Source organism: Etheostoma spectabile, chromosome 16 (assembly GCF_008692095.1).
Source record: "Etheostoma spectabile isolate EspeVRDwgs_2016 chromosome 16, UIUC_Espe_1.0, whole genome shotgun sequence".
Lineage (NCBI taxonomy): Eukaryota > Metazoa > Chordata > Actinopteri > Perciformes > Percidae > Etheostoma > Etheostoma spectabile.
The window spans coordinates 9,789,923-9,810,933 of NC_045748.1; the positions used below are offsets into that span (position 1 = coordinate 9,789,923).

The 21,011-nt window shown below is 40.7% G+C and overlaps 1 protein-coding gene across 1 annotated transcript in view; it reads right to left on the reverse strand.

The window, feature by feature from the left end:
• Window positions 1–21,011, reverse strand: part of ttc28 (tetratricopeptide repeat domain 28) — a 145,557-nt gene that overhangs the window by 116,305 nt on the left and 8,241 nt on the right. Inside the window, 1 exon segment of the mRNA XM_032539214.1 lies at window positions 15,538–15,930. Within this exon segment, the coding sequence (XP_032395105.1) occupies window positions 15,538–15,930 (393 nt within the window).

Genomic DNA, 21,011 nt, shown 5'->3' on the forward strand with positions numbered 1-21,011 from the left:
TTTTAACCCTTGTGTTGTCTTCCCATCAACATAAAAAAACAAAACATTAAAAATTGCTTTTTTTTCTTTGTCACTTTTTCAATGTTGTGGATGCTTTTTGGATGTTTTTTTTCAAAGTATTTTGCAATTTCTAATGGTGACATTTTCAGGCCCATTTTTTGTGATTAAAAAAATTGAAAATGGGTCAAATTTGACCCGAGGACAACATGAGGGTCAAACAAACACATGACCACGTCTACACGTTGATGTGTGATGCTGATAATCAGCATCACACAGAATCTGCGAACGCAGAATTTTGCAGAATTTCCGGCAAATTCGATTTTTTTTAATTTCAAATAAAGTTAAAGTAACAACGCAGTCCGCAGTCTATATCCTAGTAGTGTTAAACGGCTAAAAGGAAACTGAGGCACTCAAAAGGGGAACGTTTAAAAGCCTTTTAGCTTTAAAACGCAATGGCCAGGATGTAAAGATTTAGCCAGTTTTTTAAAATCTCCACCCAGAGCTGAAAAACAGATCGCAGGTTTTAACTCAGGATCTCCGCTAAAAAGTGTGAAAAGAGATCCTGCAGATTCCCTTTGGGTCTGGTTCCAGCTCGTTGTGGAGCTCAGAGGGACAGTTGGTGGCACATATGCCCGGCAAGGCAGCACGCCTGGCAGCTTGGCACCACGTCGCTGGGGCCCGGCCAATCAGAAGAGCCGGCGATTGTGTTTGGTTAAATGGTGACGAGAGCGTGAAAGGGGCTTTTACACACTAGTTGACTTTGATAGTGAGGAGTTTTTATTTGGAAGTTGTTACCGCCCACTTTTTGAGCAGCTCTGGTTCCGATTTCGCTGTTCAGTATCACCAATGACGTTTCACTGAATGCTAAACCCTTGTGTTGTCTGCCCGTTAACCATGAACTTGCCCTTCCAGGTCAAAATTGAATTTCTTTTGGGGCTTTTCCGATGTTTTTTGATTTGGCAATTTATTCCCTTAAACCTGAGCTGGTTTAATAATAGGCTTTACACCTATTCTTGGAATTCATGGTCAACAGACCTCATTTATATCAAATTATACATACGTTTTTAGTTAACAAGGCAGACATTATGATTTATTTTGACTAATAGTTAAGATCTGAGGATGTTGAGTGGATCACAGATGGGTAGATGTCAAAGTTTAGTCCGGATACTGTTTTGAAACCATAAAAAAAGAAAAGAATTTAAATTCTAGAAGATTAAATAAAACACCCAACAAATTCAATAAAAGTAATCATTAATTTTACCTGAAGAATGTTGTATGGAATCATCCATTTTACTATTGGGCAATTTGGTTGGAAGAAATCTAATATTTCTCCAATAAAACACATTGAAACGGGTCAATTTGACCCAAAGACAACACAAGGGTTGAATAAAAACAATTTAGTCTGGAAGCAAGCCAACCAGCTCCAAGTTGAACCTTGACCATAAACGATTTGATTTGCCGCAAAATAACATTATGAAAATGGCGAAAAAAGGCAAAGGGGCAAGATTGAGTACAGAAACTATCTGAAACAACAGCACGCCACTCGACCACGGAGCGGAGCGGACCTGTTGTCCACCTTGTTAAACAAGGGTTCGAAATAATTTGAATCAGCCAGCCGACTCGTGTGCCTTGGAAACGTGCAAAGCAACAAACTTAAAATGCAGTGTTTCCTCTGCGTTGCGCAACTAACATCTGCACTCGACCAGAGCCGGTCTGACTCGACTCACATCAGGTATGACACGTTAAGCCGTAAACCGTTTACATCTGCGCATGTGCGACTCAAATCTGCACTCGACTCACATTGGGAAGTGACTACCAAGTTTCATAAAAACCGAGCAGTTCTGTAACCCAGCTGACAGGCAGACAAACCAAAGAGATAACCTACTTCGCGGAGGTAAAAATGTATAATCATGCCAAGAACAATGATTTGTGCCCAAGTGGTTTTTCTCCATACCCACGGCTGCTGAGGCTTATGGGTATTGTAGTATTTAGAGCCGCAGCCAAACTGACGGACAAAACTGAAAAAAAGTTGAACAAAATGAAGCCTTATGACCACGAAATAAACCTATATGTTTGTTACATCATCCACGAGCGTCTGGTGTTTCTGTGTTAAGTTAAAATGTTTGAGATGGGAACACAGAACAGGAAATACATGAAACAAAAGCCAAACAAGAACCATGTCCCCTTGGGAAGCAGCAAAAGGCCAAAATCCAGTTTTTGAATTTCATCTTTCAAGTGATTTTTCTCTTCTCAGACCATGACACACACACACACACACACACACACGTCTCTGGCTCCTAATCCTGAAACAATTTCACAAAAGAACAAAGCAAACCATATTCAACCATTGTTTCCATGTGACGGGCACACACACACACTCACACACACACACACACACACACACACACACACACACACACACACACCACACACACACCACACACACACACACACACACACACACACCCACACACCACCACCACACACACACACACACACACCACACAACACACACACACACACACACACACACACACACACCCACCGTGTGACATGAACCACTGGAACACGTCTGCTCAGGCAACATGAAGGGACATCTAGGCTAATATGAAAGGTTTTAGTCGAGCATGATGGGGATTAAGGTGGGGGGGTGGTGGGCAACATGGGCATCAAAGATAGTTTTTCTCATAGAAAAAATACGTATGAGGACGTTTTTTCTTTCTTATTGTTAACAAACCCCTTAAAAAGACCAAAACTAACAATGTACTGATCCTACAGTTTATTATTCTTCTGTACCACCGAGCTTCATTGGTGCTGGTTAGTGTGGTTAGTGTTTCAGTGTTTCCTCCACGTTGATATGTTGATGGCGGCCCACCACGGTAACACTTCTGCCGCCATGGTATCAGAAACAGAGCAGACGCACAACAGGGTTTCCGCTATGTACTCCGCACATCGCCGCTCATTCAGCTGTTTATGAAAACTCATAAAGTCATACTTACACGACTCTGCAGAAGCGTCTGCTCTGCTGAACTTGTCTTCCTGACAAAATTGAAAATCAACACTTTTGTTGACGCTTTTTACCAGTGTTTTTGACTTTTTTTGATGTTTTTGTCTCTTTTTGTCAACACTTTTGATGCTTTTTTCAATGTTTTCCATTTTTTTTAACGTTTTCAACACTACATAACACTAACTTCTTATCTTTAGTTACTAAGTTATTTTTACAGTTACAGTTATTTTTATGTTCAATGAACCTCCTTTATAGGAAATTATACCTAATGTTTGAGTTAGAAAAGCAGAAATTAGGAATTATTTAGACTAAAATTAAAGGAATGGATGTTGATGGATAATCACAGACTGGAATATGTCAACTTTTACTCAACACTATTTCAAAAGCACTTCAATTCTTTCTCCAAATGCTATAAAATTGAATAAGACGCCCCAAAATTAATGAAAGTAGAGATGTGTAGGGGAGAGCCGGGACGATTGAAACACGGGACGGAATAAACATTCCAGTTTTCTCCGAGTGCAATGATGATAGACAGACTTCCTTAGGTCTGAACATAGAGCATGTTAACCTCCTTCTATCAGCCAAATATCTCCCTGTTATTTCCTTTTATCGTGGAGTTGCAGTCGATAAACGGGATTTGATGGTCAAAAGTAAACTTCATTAGCGGTCACATTTTTTTGATTATTAACGAGGTTTTTTCATTTAAAGGTTTGACTACATGCTTAATCGGTAGACCAGTTAGTGATGTCCACAATCCCAGACTTTCATATTTCATGCTTGTTTACATGAGAAGCAAAACAGGCTGTAAGGACATATGTCTACGTCGGGACGGTTGAAACAGCTGTTTCAACCGTCCCCGACCTGGCTGGAACTCCATGGATTTTAAGTAAAGGCACAAATATCTGTGTTCATACAATTATTTATGGAGGTGAGATGTGGAAAAGCAGTTTTAGAAAGATGAAAATAAATTGGAGCCCACCAGGTAGGGGGGGTCGAGTTTTCCCATGTTATCCTACGGAGACGGACGGGTTGGGGCGCGTTATTTGGATGTCCAGTGGTATAACCCATTTAAAAACCTAGTGAAACATGATATAAATGGAAAAACCTACGGTTCTAGCTATAAAAATAGCACAATCATCCACAGTGCATGATATTTCAATAACCGCTTCTACGCGCTTCAGGATGACGGCAATAGTTGTTAACAGACATTCACAAAGACGCATAGTCCTGCACCAATCTATCTATAATAACACCTTTTGGAAGTACCATCCATGATATACAGTAAAATATTAAAGTTGTGGGAAGTTTATGTGGCTTAAACTGTATGTTTCATTCGTCCCCGCATGCTGTTTCATTCGTCCCATCCAGGAGGGACAGATGAAACATTACGCACGTCCCACTCTTGTTGTAATAACTCCTGAACGGGTTTGTCCAAAGCTGAAAATGCAGCTGTATCAGACAGATGACACGTGTCGGTTGCTAGTGACAAAATATCAGCTTTCAGTGCAATACGACCGCTTTGTAAATTACGTTTAATCAAAAAGTGTTTCAACTGTCCCGGCTCTCCCCTACTTGCCAAAGAGCGTTGGAATCAATCATGTTATTTTGGGGAATTAAAAAGAACGTTGCAATAGGAAAATGGGTCAATTTGACGACAACATGAGGGTTAAGCCAACTGTCATCCGCCCTCTTTCCTCTTTGAGGGTGAGCCATGAAAGCCGCGTCATGAAATCCACACTCACGCAGCTACAGCTTATTGTAAAATAGCATTGTGGACACTGAATTTGATGAATTTACTGTTTATCAGACCCCAGATGAGACAGGAAGCTAACATTAGCTAACGTTAGAGAACGTGGCGGTCCCTCTGACTCCCCGTTGCAGGAGACGCTGTATTCCTCCGACACGTTAACGTTAGCTACTGTTTTAAAACAGTTTTCCAGGTTAGTGGGGGTGCATACCGCTCCAAACCAACATGAATAACATAGCTAGTAATGTTTTGTTTGGTTGTTAAACTGTGCGTTTAATGAGCGGTGATGTTAAATCACCAGTTTCAGGTAACCTCCATACGGTACCGTCTATTTGCTGGATGGTTTTAAGCTAACAGTCGGTAGCTGACGTTAGCAGATAAGGCTGTTGACAGGGACGTTGTTGTTCATATTTTGGCACAATGTTGACTGTAGAAACCAGTGATTTATCACTACTGCTCATTTAACACACAGTTTAACAAAACAAAACATTACTAGCTATGTTTTTCATGTTGGTTTTGTTTTGTTAAACTGTGTGTTATATGAGCAGTAGTGATAAATCACTGGTTTCTACAGTCAACAAAAAAAACAAGCATGAAATATGTCTGGGATTGTGGACATCACTAACTGTCACGTTGACTTTCATATAATGTTTTTACCACCTTAGCAAAGCCTGTAAGAATGTGAATATTAACACTAAAACTCATCTGTTTTTATTTGGTCATAAACCAAAGGACAAATTTAAGATGTCGCCTGATGATTGATTGATGGATGGAAAGTCAGAAAGACATTACATTGCATCCTAAAGAGGAACATGAATGTTTTAAGCACATTTCAGGCCTCGAGTTCGGATATGAACCTTCTTGTATTACACACACTCCTCCACATTGATTAAAAGTGCTCTCTTTGAAGCTCAAACGCAACCCCGCCCGCCTCCACAGACTTCACAGGAATCCCAAATATGCGATTGTTCATTAACCTCAACCTCTTGTCTGGAAATAGAAACACACAGCCCGTTATTACGGAGTCATTCTCCCTGCTGTTTATCTCGCCTCTCGACTTTCCGTCATCATCCTCTCCTGTTCCAAAATACTGAGAGAAAACCAGAAAGTCACAAAGATCCACGACATCGACAACTCCCAAAGCAAAGCATGGCAGCATACACAGTCATTAGAGTGGTCTCCATTAAAACTAGAGGACAACTCACGGTTCATCACAACGTCGGGTCTTATAGTGAGTTACGTTTACCTCGAACTCGGGAGCTGGAGTTGGGAATGACGTGACACCCGAGTTGAATGCGTACCATTTACATTTTTTGCATACAAACAGAGTAGCAACATTAAAGTGTACTCATTTCTGCTGCTTTCAGTATTCGGATAAAATACAACAAATTGTGTTTTGAATTTAAAAAAGGACATTAATTCTAAGATTTTTCTATTGAATTAAGTGAACATTTAAGTGAATATAAAAAGGCACCATTAAAAAAAAAAAAAAAAAAAAAAAAAAAAAACACACTTTAAAGTACAGTATTCTATTGATAAAAAATTGTCTTCGCAATATGTATATATATACACACACACACACACACACAATATATTGTGCACCCCTAATCAATGAATCAATCATCAGTAAAAAAACAAAACAAAAACGTATAAATTAGCATCCCTGGGAGGATGAATCTTACTGACGTTGGTGATCCTCTGACTTTTCCTCTAGCGCCACCATGAGGTTAAGTTCAGAGTTGAGTAGAGGTGTTTCAGAGTGAAAATGTGTCAACAATTTTTGGATAATAAATTGGCGAAACCCTTTAAAAATTCAACCATGCTCTGCTTCTGCTCCAGTCAGTTATTGCTAAAGCTGGGTGGAGACTATGCACAGGACGAGACCTTAATCCTTACCCTGTGACATTCATATTCACATTCTGATAGCAGTCACACACCCCGCCATGATCAAGTCCAACCGAGTCCCTCTTTCATTATCTCCCACCGCCCGTTATCTTTCTCCATCCTTTGCAATTCTCTTTGCACAGATAGCCGAGGCACCCCGGCTGTGAGCGAGAGGGATGAACGCCGAGGGAGGAGGATAAAGAACGGGTGCTGAGACAGCAGTGTCTGAGTCTTACAGCAGTCTATGAACCAACACTGCAAGCAGAGAAGAAGGAGCATATCTCCCGATTAATACCAGACAATTAGGCCCACTCCACTTGTACGCAAAATCAAAAGTCATTGTGCTCTGCAGGCGAGAGGCAGTTGGAGTGGGAGTCTGGGTGTGAGAGACAGAGCGAGCTGCAGGCTGTTTCGCTGCTGATGTGCACTTTTCTGCATCACGTTAACACAGATGGGAAGTTGAGAAAAAGCTTCATCGGCTGCTGCTGAAAATGGGAGTACGGCTTAAAGTAACGTTATTTATTTTCATTGTCAATTAATCTGTTGATTGTTTTCTTTATTAGAAAAGTTGTGCCATCTATAAAATGTCAGAAAACTGTGAAAAATGTGGATCGGTGTTTCCCAAATGGCCCAAGATGACGTCCTCAAATGTCTGTTTTTTTTTTTATGTCCAGATCTCAAAGATTATCAGTTTACTGTCACAGGGGAGAGAAGAAACTAGAAAATATTCTCATTTAAAAGGAGCTGGAATCAGAGGATTTCATTTTCTTTTATAAATAAAATGTCTCAAACCGATTATTCGATATATTTTTAATTCAAAATAGTGGGCGGTTATTATAATTTTTGACAACTAATTGATTCATTTTTGCAGCTCTAGAGTTAATCAAACTGAAACCTTAAAATTGAGGGATACAAAAAAAGGATTTCTTCATGTCCCTGTTCCTTTTTTATTTTCCCAAGAAATGACTTGAACTGATTAATCGATTATCAATACATCTTGATATACGTCCTTATGTTTTCTTTTCACCCGGCATATTTCCTTGTTTAGGGGAATTACTAGACTTGTTGGGGCTTTGTAAATGATAGTGCGGCCTAGACCTAGTCTATCTGTAAAGTGTCTCGAGATAACTTTTGTTAGGATTTGATACTATAAACAAAATTGAAAGTTGAATCCTTTGCACCTCCACCAGCTGACAGAGCCACCCCCGTCTCTGAGGCTCTGTGCAGCCTGTCAGCCCGCGCCGGATTACATGGCTTGTGCGTGTTTGTGAGCGTCATGTGATGTGGGTCACGAGAGTCCTGCTTAGTGCAGGGACAAAGGAGAAGTTGTGTTTTCCTGAGGTTGTGACCGAGCTGCTCCCCGGCACGCCAGTGCTGCTCTCTAGTGGCCGCTGCAAAAAAAAAACACTGTTTCATCCTGCCCTTTAATGTCACCATGACTCAATGAAGAAGGTTTGGTAACATTTTAGTCTGCACGTTTTCTGAAAGGAAGTGTGTAATTTGGAGCTAATTATAAAAGGTGCAATGAGAGAAAAGGGATGGCTTTAGGTGCTGAGTGAAAACAGAGACCGTGTTCTTTAGTTGAGCCACCGATTTATTTATTACAACCAATGGCGTAATTTCCATAACAGGGACATCTAGAAATCCTTTTTTGTAGCCCTCACTTTTAAGATTTCAATTTGATTAACTCTAGAGCTGCATCAATTGAATTGATGAATCAATTAGTTGTCAAAACTTATATTAACCACCAACTATTTTGAATTAAAAATAAATTGAATTATAGGTTTGAGACTTTTTTTTTTTTTATAAAAGAAAAGCTTGTTAAACGTGAATATCTTCTCGTTTCTTCCTTCCTCCGTGACAGTAAACTAAAAAACAAGACATCTGAAGATGTCATCTTGGGCTTTGGGAAAACACTGATGCACATTTTTCACCATTTTGTGATATTTTATAGACCAAACAACTCAGCCATTAACCGAGAAAACACTCAACAGATTAATCGACGATGAAAATAATATTTAGCCCTAACTTACCCACTAAAATCTCCACACAGAGTCCTGGTACTATCCAGCTGCCAAAGTCCAGAGGAGAAGAGAGAGTAGGAAAAAGTTTTTCTGTTATGTTATAGACATATTACTACGGCTGGGAGTTGTTTACATTATTTAGATAGCGGTACCAATATCAATGCTGTGACTTTGTTCCTGAACGATACTTTTTTTCAAAACCATTTTTATAAAATACATTTTAACAAAATGAAATTATACCATTACGGCAAAAATATTTGTCTCTATATTAATCTATTGTCTAGATTAATAGCGTAACATAGATTTTCCTTCTATGACGCGTAACGTTAGACAGCCAATCATCAGCATTGTTAGAGCGTGGTAGGAGCATGCTGCATGCTGATTGGCTCACTGACGCTGATGAGATTTACTCAGGTATTTAAATCATTTATGAAATTAAAGTATTTACTTAGGTATTTAAATTGGTATTGAACGACAATGGAATTTTTCAATACTCAATACTAAGGAAGCAATTGTGTTGGTGCCTAAAAAGTATCAAATACTCAGCCCAACGTATCACGTTCAGTAATCACTCTTTACAAGCTTCTAATTGGCGGAGGAATACCTGCATATGTGACATAGATTATCCAATCAAGATTATCCAATGTATGTCAGCATTTATGGCCTGTATTCTCGTAACAAAGACAGAGTAAAGAAAAGAATTAAATACAACATCTATTGTTAGAAATTGTTGGTTTTCCATAAATAACATCACAGAGTACGGTCTAGACTGCTCTTTTATGAAAAGCACAGTGAGACAACTGTTGTTGTGATTTGGCGCTATATAAACAAAATTGAATTGAATCTATCATAAAGTATCAGGTATGGAAATCCTCCAAGTGGTGTTAGTGTCTTAATTATCTGCAATTTTTTTTAAGACTACTATTCATTCAGAAAGCACGATTCCAAATGTCATTTTCTAGAAGACAACAGCCCACACACACCCACACCCACACCCACACCCACACACACACACACACACACACACACACACACACACACACACACACACACACACTTTGCTTTCTTTTGTCGTTGTCGTCAGAGGTTTTTGTTGAAGAACTTGTGACTTCTGAAACCGAGCTTAAACCTTTAATTCCAACTAATTACTGGGGAACGGTCCAGTGCACAGCAGGCCAACTGCAATTTGTCTGCCAAGCTCACAATTAAACATATATCAAGTACACGGAGTGGTTTCCAATGGCACATGAAGAACTAAAAGGGCACTGTGAGAGCACAGACCTTCAACAGGCCCCAGTGAATCTCACATTGTTTAACACAAGTGAAACATTATTTGTGAGTTCTTCCTTCGCATCCAAGCCACATCCTTCTACCAAGTGTCATTAACATCGGGCTAGTTTTTCTAATCCTGCCGACTTGGAACAAACAAACCTAACCCAAAAAAAACATAGCCTTGGCAGAGGTATGGATATTTACAAGAGTTTAAGTGGAGCGCGGTTTACAAATTGCTCCGTTACAATGACAAAATGTGTATTATTTCACAAAGAAATGTGTGAAGTTTTGTGTTTTAGGTTTGTGAAAGAATCAAAAACATAAACAATGAATAAATTAATCTTCAGGGCGTCCATGTTGTCCAACTTACTGGCAGCCGCTCGGGTTTTGAGTGACAACCACACATTTTTAGGCATTAAATAAATCATTTTTAATATTTAATCCTTGTATCCTATATAAGTGCATTGCATGTTTTTTAATGACAATATTGAAACTGATGTTGTTTTTTAAGACCCCGCAGTATACCGTTTTTCTCCCATCCCAGAATGCTGTGTGGACTAGCCAGACCCTCCTCCACAGCGCTGAGAGGGAAGGTCTGGCTATGCAAGACTAGGTTCAACTAACTACACGCTTGGAAAGGTGAGGATGAGGGGAGGGTATTATATTGGATGCAATCTGCAACCCCACCACTAGATGCCAATAAATCCTGCACGCGGCTCCTTTAAGTGGAGCACTGGATCTCCCTGCTGCTCTCCTCACATGCTCCGCAGTAAGTCCTGGATTACCCTTCTGACCCAGACTGAGTTCTCCATGGTACAATTTCAGATGCAGCACGAACACAACAGAGAACATTAACAACACATCAACGCAGTCCAGGGTTAAGTCACGGGACTGGGGAGGAACCCAAACATGAGATTGAATCTCCTCGTAGATCAGATGGTAAAAAAAACACTAAACTGTGTCATATGGGGAACCTTCCTCAATGGCCCATTTTAGGTCCTGAGTCCTACCTAAAGAAACAAGACTCTGCAGCTTTCTGTGCACGTATGTCGGTAATATTTTTTGCAGCGTGTGGTTGCAGAGTAGTTTCTTAATGACAGGGGAAGCCTGAGCCGACTCCGGGGCCATCTGCGTAAACAGGCGTAGCTGGCTGCCATCTGGTTGGCTTCCACTTCAGAGCAGAGAGCCGTTCACTGATGATCTGCACTGATTCCAGCTACACTTACTCCCAGAGTAGAATATGTAGGAACTATTTAGGACGTGAACCCTAACACACACCCATGTTATTAAAAAGGTTTCAGTCCACAAAGTTGCAAAGGAATATATTAGCTCACTCACTTCTAAAAAAGGTGTTTAATCATACTCTAGATACCCCCACCCCAAATGTTTAGCCGAGGGTCAGTGAAGTGAAGCTTTCTTATCCTAAAACAGATCAGTAGCGCCGCCATACATCAGCCACAGCGCCTCCTTCCTCCTTCCTGGGCCAAACAGACGGCTTTATTTGTGAGTAGAGGAGCTAAAGTTTCACAGAGCCGTATGTGTTGAAGGATCTGAATAAATGCACCTGTATGGGGTGGGGGGGGGGGGGTAAAGCCTGCTTTGGAGTTCTTACTAACTAAAATCACAAAAACCCACAGAGCGTGGATGATGATGCAAAACATTCATACACAAAACAGTCACAAAAACCCTCAAATCGGAAGAAAAAAAACGTCTCGCTCCTGCAGCAGTTGCACTTCTGTGATGTGACTTCATTTGAATCACAAAGAAACAAAAAGGTTTGTGCACTGAATGCACAAAAGAGCCGCGCAAAAACGGCGAGAAAACAACATTAAAATGCAAAGAAGTCTTGTTTTTCTGAGCCGTGTTGTTATCCAGATAAGCACACAAACATATGCAGCTTCTGACCAGTCACACCCCTCTGTTCCCATGACCGAGTCGCCTTTTTGTGTGCGTGTGTGTATGTGTGTGTGTGATACAGTGAGTGTGTGTTTGAGCCTGTTGTGCTAACAGAAAAGTCGACCGAGGCAGCAATGGGACAAACTGTGGGAGGCAAATGGAGAGGAATAAAAGAAAAGAGAAAAGAGCAAAGCCGAGCGGCCGGGCGACGGGCAGAAAGAGAGAACTGAAGCAGAAGTAACCGTCCCTCTCAGAAAGACTCTCTCTTATTGTTACTTCATTAGTCTAACCTTGCATTTGACCCATGCGAGCAGCCAGCAAGCCGTGCTATAACACCGCCCCACACACACACACACACACACAACACCACAAGAATGCGCTTCTGTTATTGTCTTTAAGAGCCAAACTCAGGCCAAGCCTCGCCAAGGTTTGAAAACAAAATAACAGTGCAAATACACACACACACACACCACCACACACACACACACACACCACCACACACAACCACACACACACACACACACACACACACACACACACACACACACACACACAACACACACACACACACACCACACACACACAACACACCACACAACAACACCACACACACACACACACACAACACACACACACACACACACACACACACACACCACTTCGTCCTTCCACTCTCTCGCACAGAGAAGGAAGTGGAGCCGAGCTGGCCAGGCCCCAGTTGTCCAGACAGAGTAGCTCCCACGAGCGGGCAGAGACTCCACCCCCCCCCCTCCACCCCTCTCTTCTGAATGGCTTTAAAAGACTCTCTGAGCCCTCGCCATCCTTCACTTCCTCGCTGTGTTGGTAAATGTAAAGAGCCACTTCAAGTCTCAAGAAGTACTTGATGCAGTTTATGTAGTCAATGTGCTGGAAATGTGAAACACTGCACATTTTGATGACTCTCTCTCACACATCACTGGAAATTTAAATTCATTCAGTGTCCCGGGCACTGCTGTTGGCTGATAAATCACCTCCTTTCCAGTGGTGGAAGAACTACTGAGGCATTTTACGGAAGTAATAGTATCAATACCCACAGTGTAGAAATACTCTGTTTCTCAATACTCAATTTCTATTTGAACAAAGTACACAAGTTTTAGAAGCTAAATGTTCTTAAAGAACCAAAAGTAAAAGTACTATTATGCAGAATGGCTCATTTCAGAATAATGTAGATTATATTATTGGACGTGTGGATATAGGATGTGTTCAATCAGCTTAGCTTGAGATTTGACCCCACAGTTTCATCTTAACATATAATAATACATAATATTTGTTATATTGTGCGTTAATAACTTGTAGCTAAGCTAGCAGTCATTTTAGAAATGTTGTATTCTATGGTTGTTTGGTTGCTAACGTTAGCTCAAAACGCCATTCAACTGACAGCCGTTGTTGTGTTTGATGCTAACTTGTAGCCAACAGTGAACCAACTTCGTTAAGTAGGTCCATTTATATTCTGTATTGATATTACAGAAGTCTCTCGTTAGCATCTTGTAGGCTACTTGTTGCAAAGTAACGCACTCACATCGGGTAGTGACAGACGCTATATTTAGATTATTTTCACCACTTGCCGTCAGGCAGCCCTTTACGACGAGGAACTGAAGTGGTTATCTCTGCTCTCTTTAAAGCCTCCAGACTCCTTTGACAAAAATTTATTTCATTTTACCGAGCAGAACACGGGAGTTGCTGCTCTACTGCTGCCTCCATCGGTTAGTTAGTATGTCTTGTGGGTGTTGTTTTCTTGGCCAAATACCTCAATGTCAATATTGTGACGATATTGTGGGGTTGACTATTAGTGAGATTTCAGATAAATAATCACCAATAATGTGGATAAAACGCAATTGGGTGATGACATTTCCCTCCATTGTACAAAAATAATACCGAACCATGATGTCTGAACCGAATCGTGACTTCTGCGTACCGTTCCACCCCTAATGTTGACAGATGCCTCACAGCAGGAGACTGCGTCAGTCTATTCCCCTCTCTTCTCTCCTCTCTCTCTCTCTCCCTCCCTCCTCTCTCCTCTCTATCTCTCTCTCTCTCTCTCTCTCTCTCTCTCTTTCTCTCTCTCTCTCTCTCTCTTCTCTCTACTCTCTCTCTCTCTCTCTCTCTCTCTCTCTCTCTTCTCTCTATTGTCTCCCCACCGTGACGTAAAGAATCATTGCAAACAGCTGTAAAATACTACCTACTTTTTCATATTATATTCCATTTTGTGATGCCCAACAACCTCAAATACAACAGATAACAGTTTAAATGTTTATTACCAACAAGAAAATTACACAAATTCGTTGGAAGCCGTGTTGGATGGGCGATTTAGATTTAACAATCACTCCCTTTAAGAATCAAACGTCTGTGGCCTCACAGTCTTAATATTGTCCATAACTCCATCTGAACTTTATGATTTGCCTTCCTGTAATAATGATGTACCGTTACAGAAAGCCAATGCGTCAGCAAACATCTCACACAGTCTGTCTTGTTGTCCAGCTCTCCATCATCATCATCTCTCCCCTCACACATGGATCTCCTAACGCCAGCGGATTTACAGCGCTATGTCATTATGCTGAGGTATGTGTGTCCGTGTGCTGTCTCCTTCAAACACACTTATCAAACAAAGAAAGAAAGACTATTCAGCACAAGTGTAACATTACGCTATAAAAGCCCAACATCTGGACTGCGGCATCTAAATAGCAGGCTTGTGTTCGGCTGCTGTACGACGGCAACAATCAAAAACTACAGCACGACAACATGCCTGACAGAATCTGGGAGGGAAAGAGGGGAAACAACGACTGGGTTTCTTTTCTGAGAAGCCAATTAAAGTCTGTCAGGCACTGACTCGGCCGACCACAGGACAAAAGCAAAGATTATATTCAGCAACAGGTGATGTAAGACACTTCAAAATGTTGACTAGGTCGCTAAAGTATACTGTAATTTAAAAAATAATTTAATCTGTTTATTGATCCCTAGTGGGGAAATTACAATTTACAGTCTGTTTTTGTTAAAAATCACTACACCTACATAGAGACTGGCATGGTTTTATTTTGGTAAGCCTAATAGCTGGTTTGATTTGCATTGAGAGATGATCTTATGGAAAGTACCCCATAACAATCTCTAGGTATGGTGAAGAGTATGTTGTGTGTGTGTGTGTGTGTGTGTGGGGGGGGGGTATTTTAATTCCAAAGGCCAAGGGAACTTTATCCGGATGCATAGTATCCTGATCCATGAAATAACTGGTCTTTAATAATAAAAATCTGCCTGCCTCTATGGGAATTTAACATAGGGGGTGTATACTCATGCACCCTGTATTTTAAGGAAGAACAGTTATTTATGTATTTAATACATTATTCATTCACAAAAAAAAAAAAAAAAAAAAAAAGGTGGTGTCCTTAAAGGTTGGATTTTACCTCATTTTTTAATTAAGGCATTAAGATAAATATCCAAAGCGTGATTTTTTTGTATTCCTCTTTTTAGTCAACTAAAGCATGGGCATGTAAACTTATGAGCACCACTGCAATATACCATTACTAGAAGGTTCTGAGAGGCAGGCTCATCCATACATCCATCTAACTATCCACTTAAAGGACACATCCACTCTTCAGCTACATAACATCCGTGCCCTGCTCCCAGCTGCAGTTTCTTCACCATTTGGAGAGTTTGACTGATTGTGAGCCTCTTACCTTGGGCCATTTGGGGTTGATGACACGCGCTTTGATGGCGTCGTCCAGCGCGGTGCTGTACTGGCCCAGGCGGAGATAGGCGGCCGAGCGGTTGCTGTACAGGATGCAGTTCTGGGGGTCGGCGGCGAGGGCCTCGCTGTAGAGACGCACAGCCAGGGCGTACTCCCCCTGCTGGCAGGCCTGGTTACTGCGCCGCACGCGCTCCAGGAACTCTGCTTTGCTGAGGCCGGAGCAATCGGGAGGGCTGGGAGGGCAGGGGGGGCAAGGGGGGCCGGGCGGAGGGCCCACCCTTTTCATTGGCGGAGCTGGAGGAATCACAGGAGAGGAAGAAGAGGAGGAGGAAGAGGGAGGGTTGGTGGTCCTGCTGGCGGAGCGAGAACCAAACAGGGAGAACTGGGGAGCAGAAGGGAGAGGGGGGAGAAGACATTGGTTAATTTCTTAAATAGAGATAAAACAATTCTTCCACCAGGCAACAGAAAACTTACAGATTTGTTGCTGTTTTAGATGATTGTAAACTGAATAACATTTGTGATAGTTTTTTTTTTCTTTTAATCTTATTTGGCTTTTAACTGACTGAACAACGAATCAATTAATGATGAAAATAATCTGTAATGAAATAAAAACAAAATCGGCCAGATGCTGGCTCACATAACTAGGATACTCCACAAACATGATCCTAACCAGTGTGTATGTGTGTGTGTGTGTATGTAAATGCATTCACTATCAAGATTTTTTAAACTCTCAGACTTTTATATTTTCACTCTTTAAATTTGCACTCATTGCCACTTTGTTTTGTAACCGGTGCACGGCCATTGCCCTCGAGATAAATTAGGTTAAAACCTGGTTATTTGTTATAGTTTTTTATACATTTATTGTTTGTTTCCTTTTAATATCTTTATGCCTATGTATGCACCATCCACCAAGGAAAATTCCTGGTAAGTATTACTTACTTGGCAATAAATCCTGGTCTGATTCGGATTCTGATTTCGGGATCTGCCTCAAAGATCCTGTATCAGTTGTGTTGTATTGATTATTCCATATTACACCATACATACCAATATTAAGACTGACTAACCGTCATAAGGCTGTTTGCCCATAGTGTTGTAGAAATTGAAATAAGTTGAGAAAAGCAGAAGGGAAATGTGCTTTTGGCTGCTGTTATATAAGTCATATAAAACCCAGGAGGACACCGAAGCTGCAGCAGCCTCATTTGCATGATGTGATACTGTAGTTTCTGGCAAAGGGGACACCCAAACCGCTGCGTGCACTTTCCCTTTCTGCTCGGTGGTAACGACTTAAAATTCCTCAGGGAGACGGAGTGAGAAAGAGAGAAAAGAAGGAAAGTCAGACAGCGACTCAGACGGTCCGATGAGGCTTCTGTTCTTCTCATTCAAACTTTGTGTAAAAAGTGCTCGTCGAGGTCTGTTCTCTGTAGCTTTAAGACTGAGGCGCTTCCTCCCTCCCTCATCGCTGGCGTTTCCAAATTTGTCCTTTCACCAAAGCTTACACCAAGGCCTTCATTATCTCTCTCTATTCCACGCACACGCGCGCACGCGCACGCACACGCACACGCACACGCACACGCACACGCACACGCACACGCACACGCACACACACACACACACACAACAATAAACTGAAAGAAAACTTTAGGATGTTCACACAGTCTCACACCTGAACTAATGCATCTACTCGGTGCAGGTTCTGACCACTATGAGCTAACAGGACTAACATTAGTCCTATGCTTTGCAAAAGAAACTTTTTCAAATTCTTTCACCTGCTTGGAGAAAGAATTAAACGTTTTTTGACACGTAATCACTGTAAAACCAGCTCCACACGGAAATATATTAGTTTAAATGTTGTTTCAACAACGATATATGTAACCTATGCCTAAAATAAACTGAAAAAATGTGTTTCTGCTAAAGGAAAAACACAAGTAAAATGATGTTACCTTGCTTTTATAGTTCTTGTTCCTTTATTTTCATACATGGAAACACACCTGGATATTGCTTTAATCTCAACAACAGGACAATACAAATATAAATGCGGTCTAAAAGCTTTCTCCACACATAGGAATAACATTCTTTATTTAACATCCTTACTATTGCTACTGTACGCCTGTCAAGCTTTCCAACCTATCCCATGTGCAGATTACAAAGATAATCGTGGCTGATTTACTGCTCGATGTTAGAGGTAATTTTGGAAACAATGGGCCGTGCCGTCAAACAGGAGTAGACAAAGGCTGACTTCTACATTTCAGTCTGCAACTGTCAGTTTTGTCGGCTGAAATGGAGACTGTGACAGCTGCAATGGCTTATTAGGAGCTAGTTTCTATTTAGTCATGAACAATTTGAAGTGTTTTTCCATAGGTTAGAGCAGGGGTCCTTTAAGGAGTTCCTGGAGGTCCCCCCAGCAAAAACAACTCATGTTATTTTCACTATTATTCCATACATAAGAAACACAATGACATAATGTTTGACTAGTTTTGTCCATGGGTTTTAAGCTCAGTTCAGGCAAAAATTGCAGCAGTCTGAACCGGCCTGTTTCAACAGCCAATAGGGAAGTTATCTTGTTAAGTCAGCTACAATAAAATTATCCATAATCTTTTTTATTAAAAAGGGATACTTCACCAATTAGCATGAAGCTTTGTATCAGTAGAAACTTAGAATCTTTAGTATTTTCAAATGACTGTTCTTCCCTCCCTCATGTCCTCCTGAGACTAGATTTCTCTGTATTGTGGGACTGAAAAAAAGCCTCTGATGACTCAGAAATCGTCATTTAGCGTCATTGGAGAAATTTTTTCCCCAGCGGCTGTGGACTACAAGCCAGCTAGTTCTGCATGTTTTCAACCCACCCATTGGAGGTTGGAGTGTAGGCCATCTTGGAGCTAAGCAGCAAACCTTTACAACATTTATGTGCATTCAAACTACTACACATGTGTACCACCGGGACCCATGGGTACAGATCAGAGAATATGCAGGAAACCTTATCATAGACGGAAGCTTAACATCCATAAACTCAACTCCATCCATAAACTCCAATTGGTCCAAAACTCAGCTTCCCGTCTTATCACCAGAACCACAACAACTGAACACGTTACTCCACTCCTCAAACAACGGCACTGGCTCCCTGTCCAATACCGTATTGACTTTAAGAGTCTTCTTCTCACCTTCCAAGCCCTCCATCATCTCGCTCCTCCATACCTCTCTGAACTCCTCCAGCCCTTTACTCCATCCCGAACTCTCTTATCCTCCTCTTCCTCACTGCCTTTCACTCCTTCTGCCCGCCTGTCCACAATACGGTTTAGATCCTTCAGCCATTGCCTTTGGGACTCCCTCCTGCTATCCATCCATACCGCAGAGTCCCTACCCGCCTTCAAAACCTACCTCAAAACCCACCTATTCTAAAAAGGATAGATAGATAGATAGATAGATAGATAGATAGATAGATAGATAGATAGATAGATAGATAGATAGATAGATAGATAGATAGATAGATAGATAGCCTTTATTATTAGACTCACAGTGCACAAAAAACAGCAACAACAAAAAAAAGATACAGATATATAAGACAGACAGCAATTAAATAAGACAGCTGTACCAGTAATCCCATAAGGGGGACTCGTATCGCAAATCACTGAACCTCGGGCCAATCAGATGTGAAATGACAGAGTTACAATAGATTGCTTTCTTTTAAATTTTCTATCTCAATCTATTAAATGTGTTTGTTTTAATTTAATTATATTTGCCTTTTTGACTGTAAGGTGTCCTTGAGTTATATGAAAGGCACCCATAAATAAAATGTACTATTATTATTATTATTATTATCATCCCGGAATGAGGTGGGGATTAACCAGACCAGTCTCGTCATGCATCTTTTGGTCTGAACTTTCTAGGACATCTAGAATCAAAAATCCTATCAGACGGCGGCCCTCGGGACAAAATCTTATCAAACGGGGGGGGGTCCATGGTCTAATTCGTGTCAGTTTAGGAATCCTTGATGTGAAAAAGTTTGGGAACCACTGGGTTAGAGTGCAGGACGAATCACTTTCCACACACAGTAGACCTCCATTTGTTATTTACTTGTGTGAAATAAATGAGTTTTTGGCTCATCGCCTCTTTTATCTCGGGAAAATAAAGATTAATTTCTTGAGGTTGTGCTCCGAAAGCTGAACTACTTCTCTACTCGCCATTTAGATCATGGCGTGTTTAATTAAGTGTGCCGCTGACAGATGGCGGAGTGATTAACTCGGAAACAATCAAGCTGCAGACTGTTAAAAGCAAGATTTAAGTTTTAACTGTACATGGTCCTCTGAGCGTTGGGGACAGTGAAATCCTCAAACTTCAATTAAGAGTCCAGGATTTTAGAAATACCAAGGTCAGAGGTCAAAGGCCCTCTGTTTCCCCAAACACCAGAAAGACTCTTTCGAATATCTGTAATTATTAGAAAAGTTTTGGACGTATTTTCCTAACTTCATTTATTGAATTAGCAGTTTATTATACTGTTGTTATATTTTCTGCAAGTTTTATTTAAACATCCTTATTTTCTGGATTTTGATTGTTACTGTTGTCTGCCCCGAGGCTGCCACATTGTTTCTTTGCAGACAGTAGAATTCTATGACGTCTAACCCTTTTATTGACAGGTCATTTCACCCAATCCATCTAGTGTAACCTGAGTTGAACTTTATAGAAGCCAATCAGGACGTAGAGTTCAGGGAAGAAAAACGTGGGAAAGATTGACAGCTATTCCTTCCAGTTAAATCTAGATGTTATGAAACCAGCCTCCCTGTGTAGCCAATAAGAAGACGAATTGATTGATACCAAACTTGACCAGAACATTAACCCTGTGATGGCTCCAGCTTTGTCAAAGCAAAAATAAGGCCTTAGTTATTGCATTTTGCCATTTCATCAATTTATAATTACTTTTTTCTATAAAGTTATGTATATAGTTATTTCAAGTATGTGTGTGAGTGATGTGTTTTTTTATCTGAGAAGTTTTGTATTTTGCACTTTTTGGGCTTTTTTTTTTTAATGGAAATAAAGAAAAACACAGACATATTTGTAGAAATAACTTCATAAAATATCAATTTTCTGAGTCATTTTCTTCCGGATATTTTCTGTATTAAGTTGAGACATGTGGCTAGGGTACCAGTTTTGTATGTAGCCCATGTAATATGCTTACAGTAGTGTTTTTTTAATCATTTTACAGATGGTTTACTTGGACGGAAATAGAAATTTTCTATTCTAACCTCTTTAGCTCTGCGCCAGTAAGGCCTAGTGTCACAATGCCACTAGGTACAGAAAATTGAGAGTGTTAACTTCCCAATGATCTCAGGAACATCCCAGAGTGCCATAGGATGTGGGAACTGCATCACTTTTTTGGGGATAAAAATTTAGGCGAGAAAAGCATGTATTAAAAGGTTGAAATATTGCAATATTCTGCTATATATATATATATATATATATATATATATA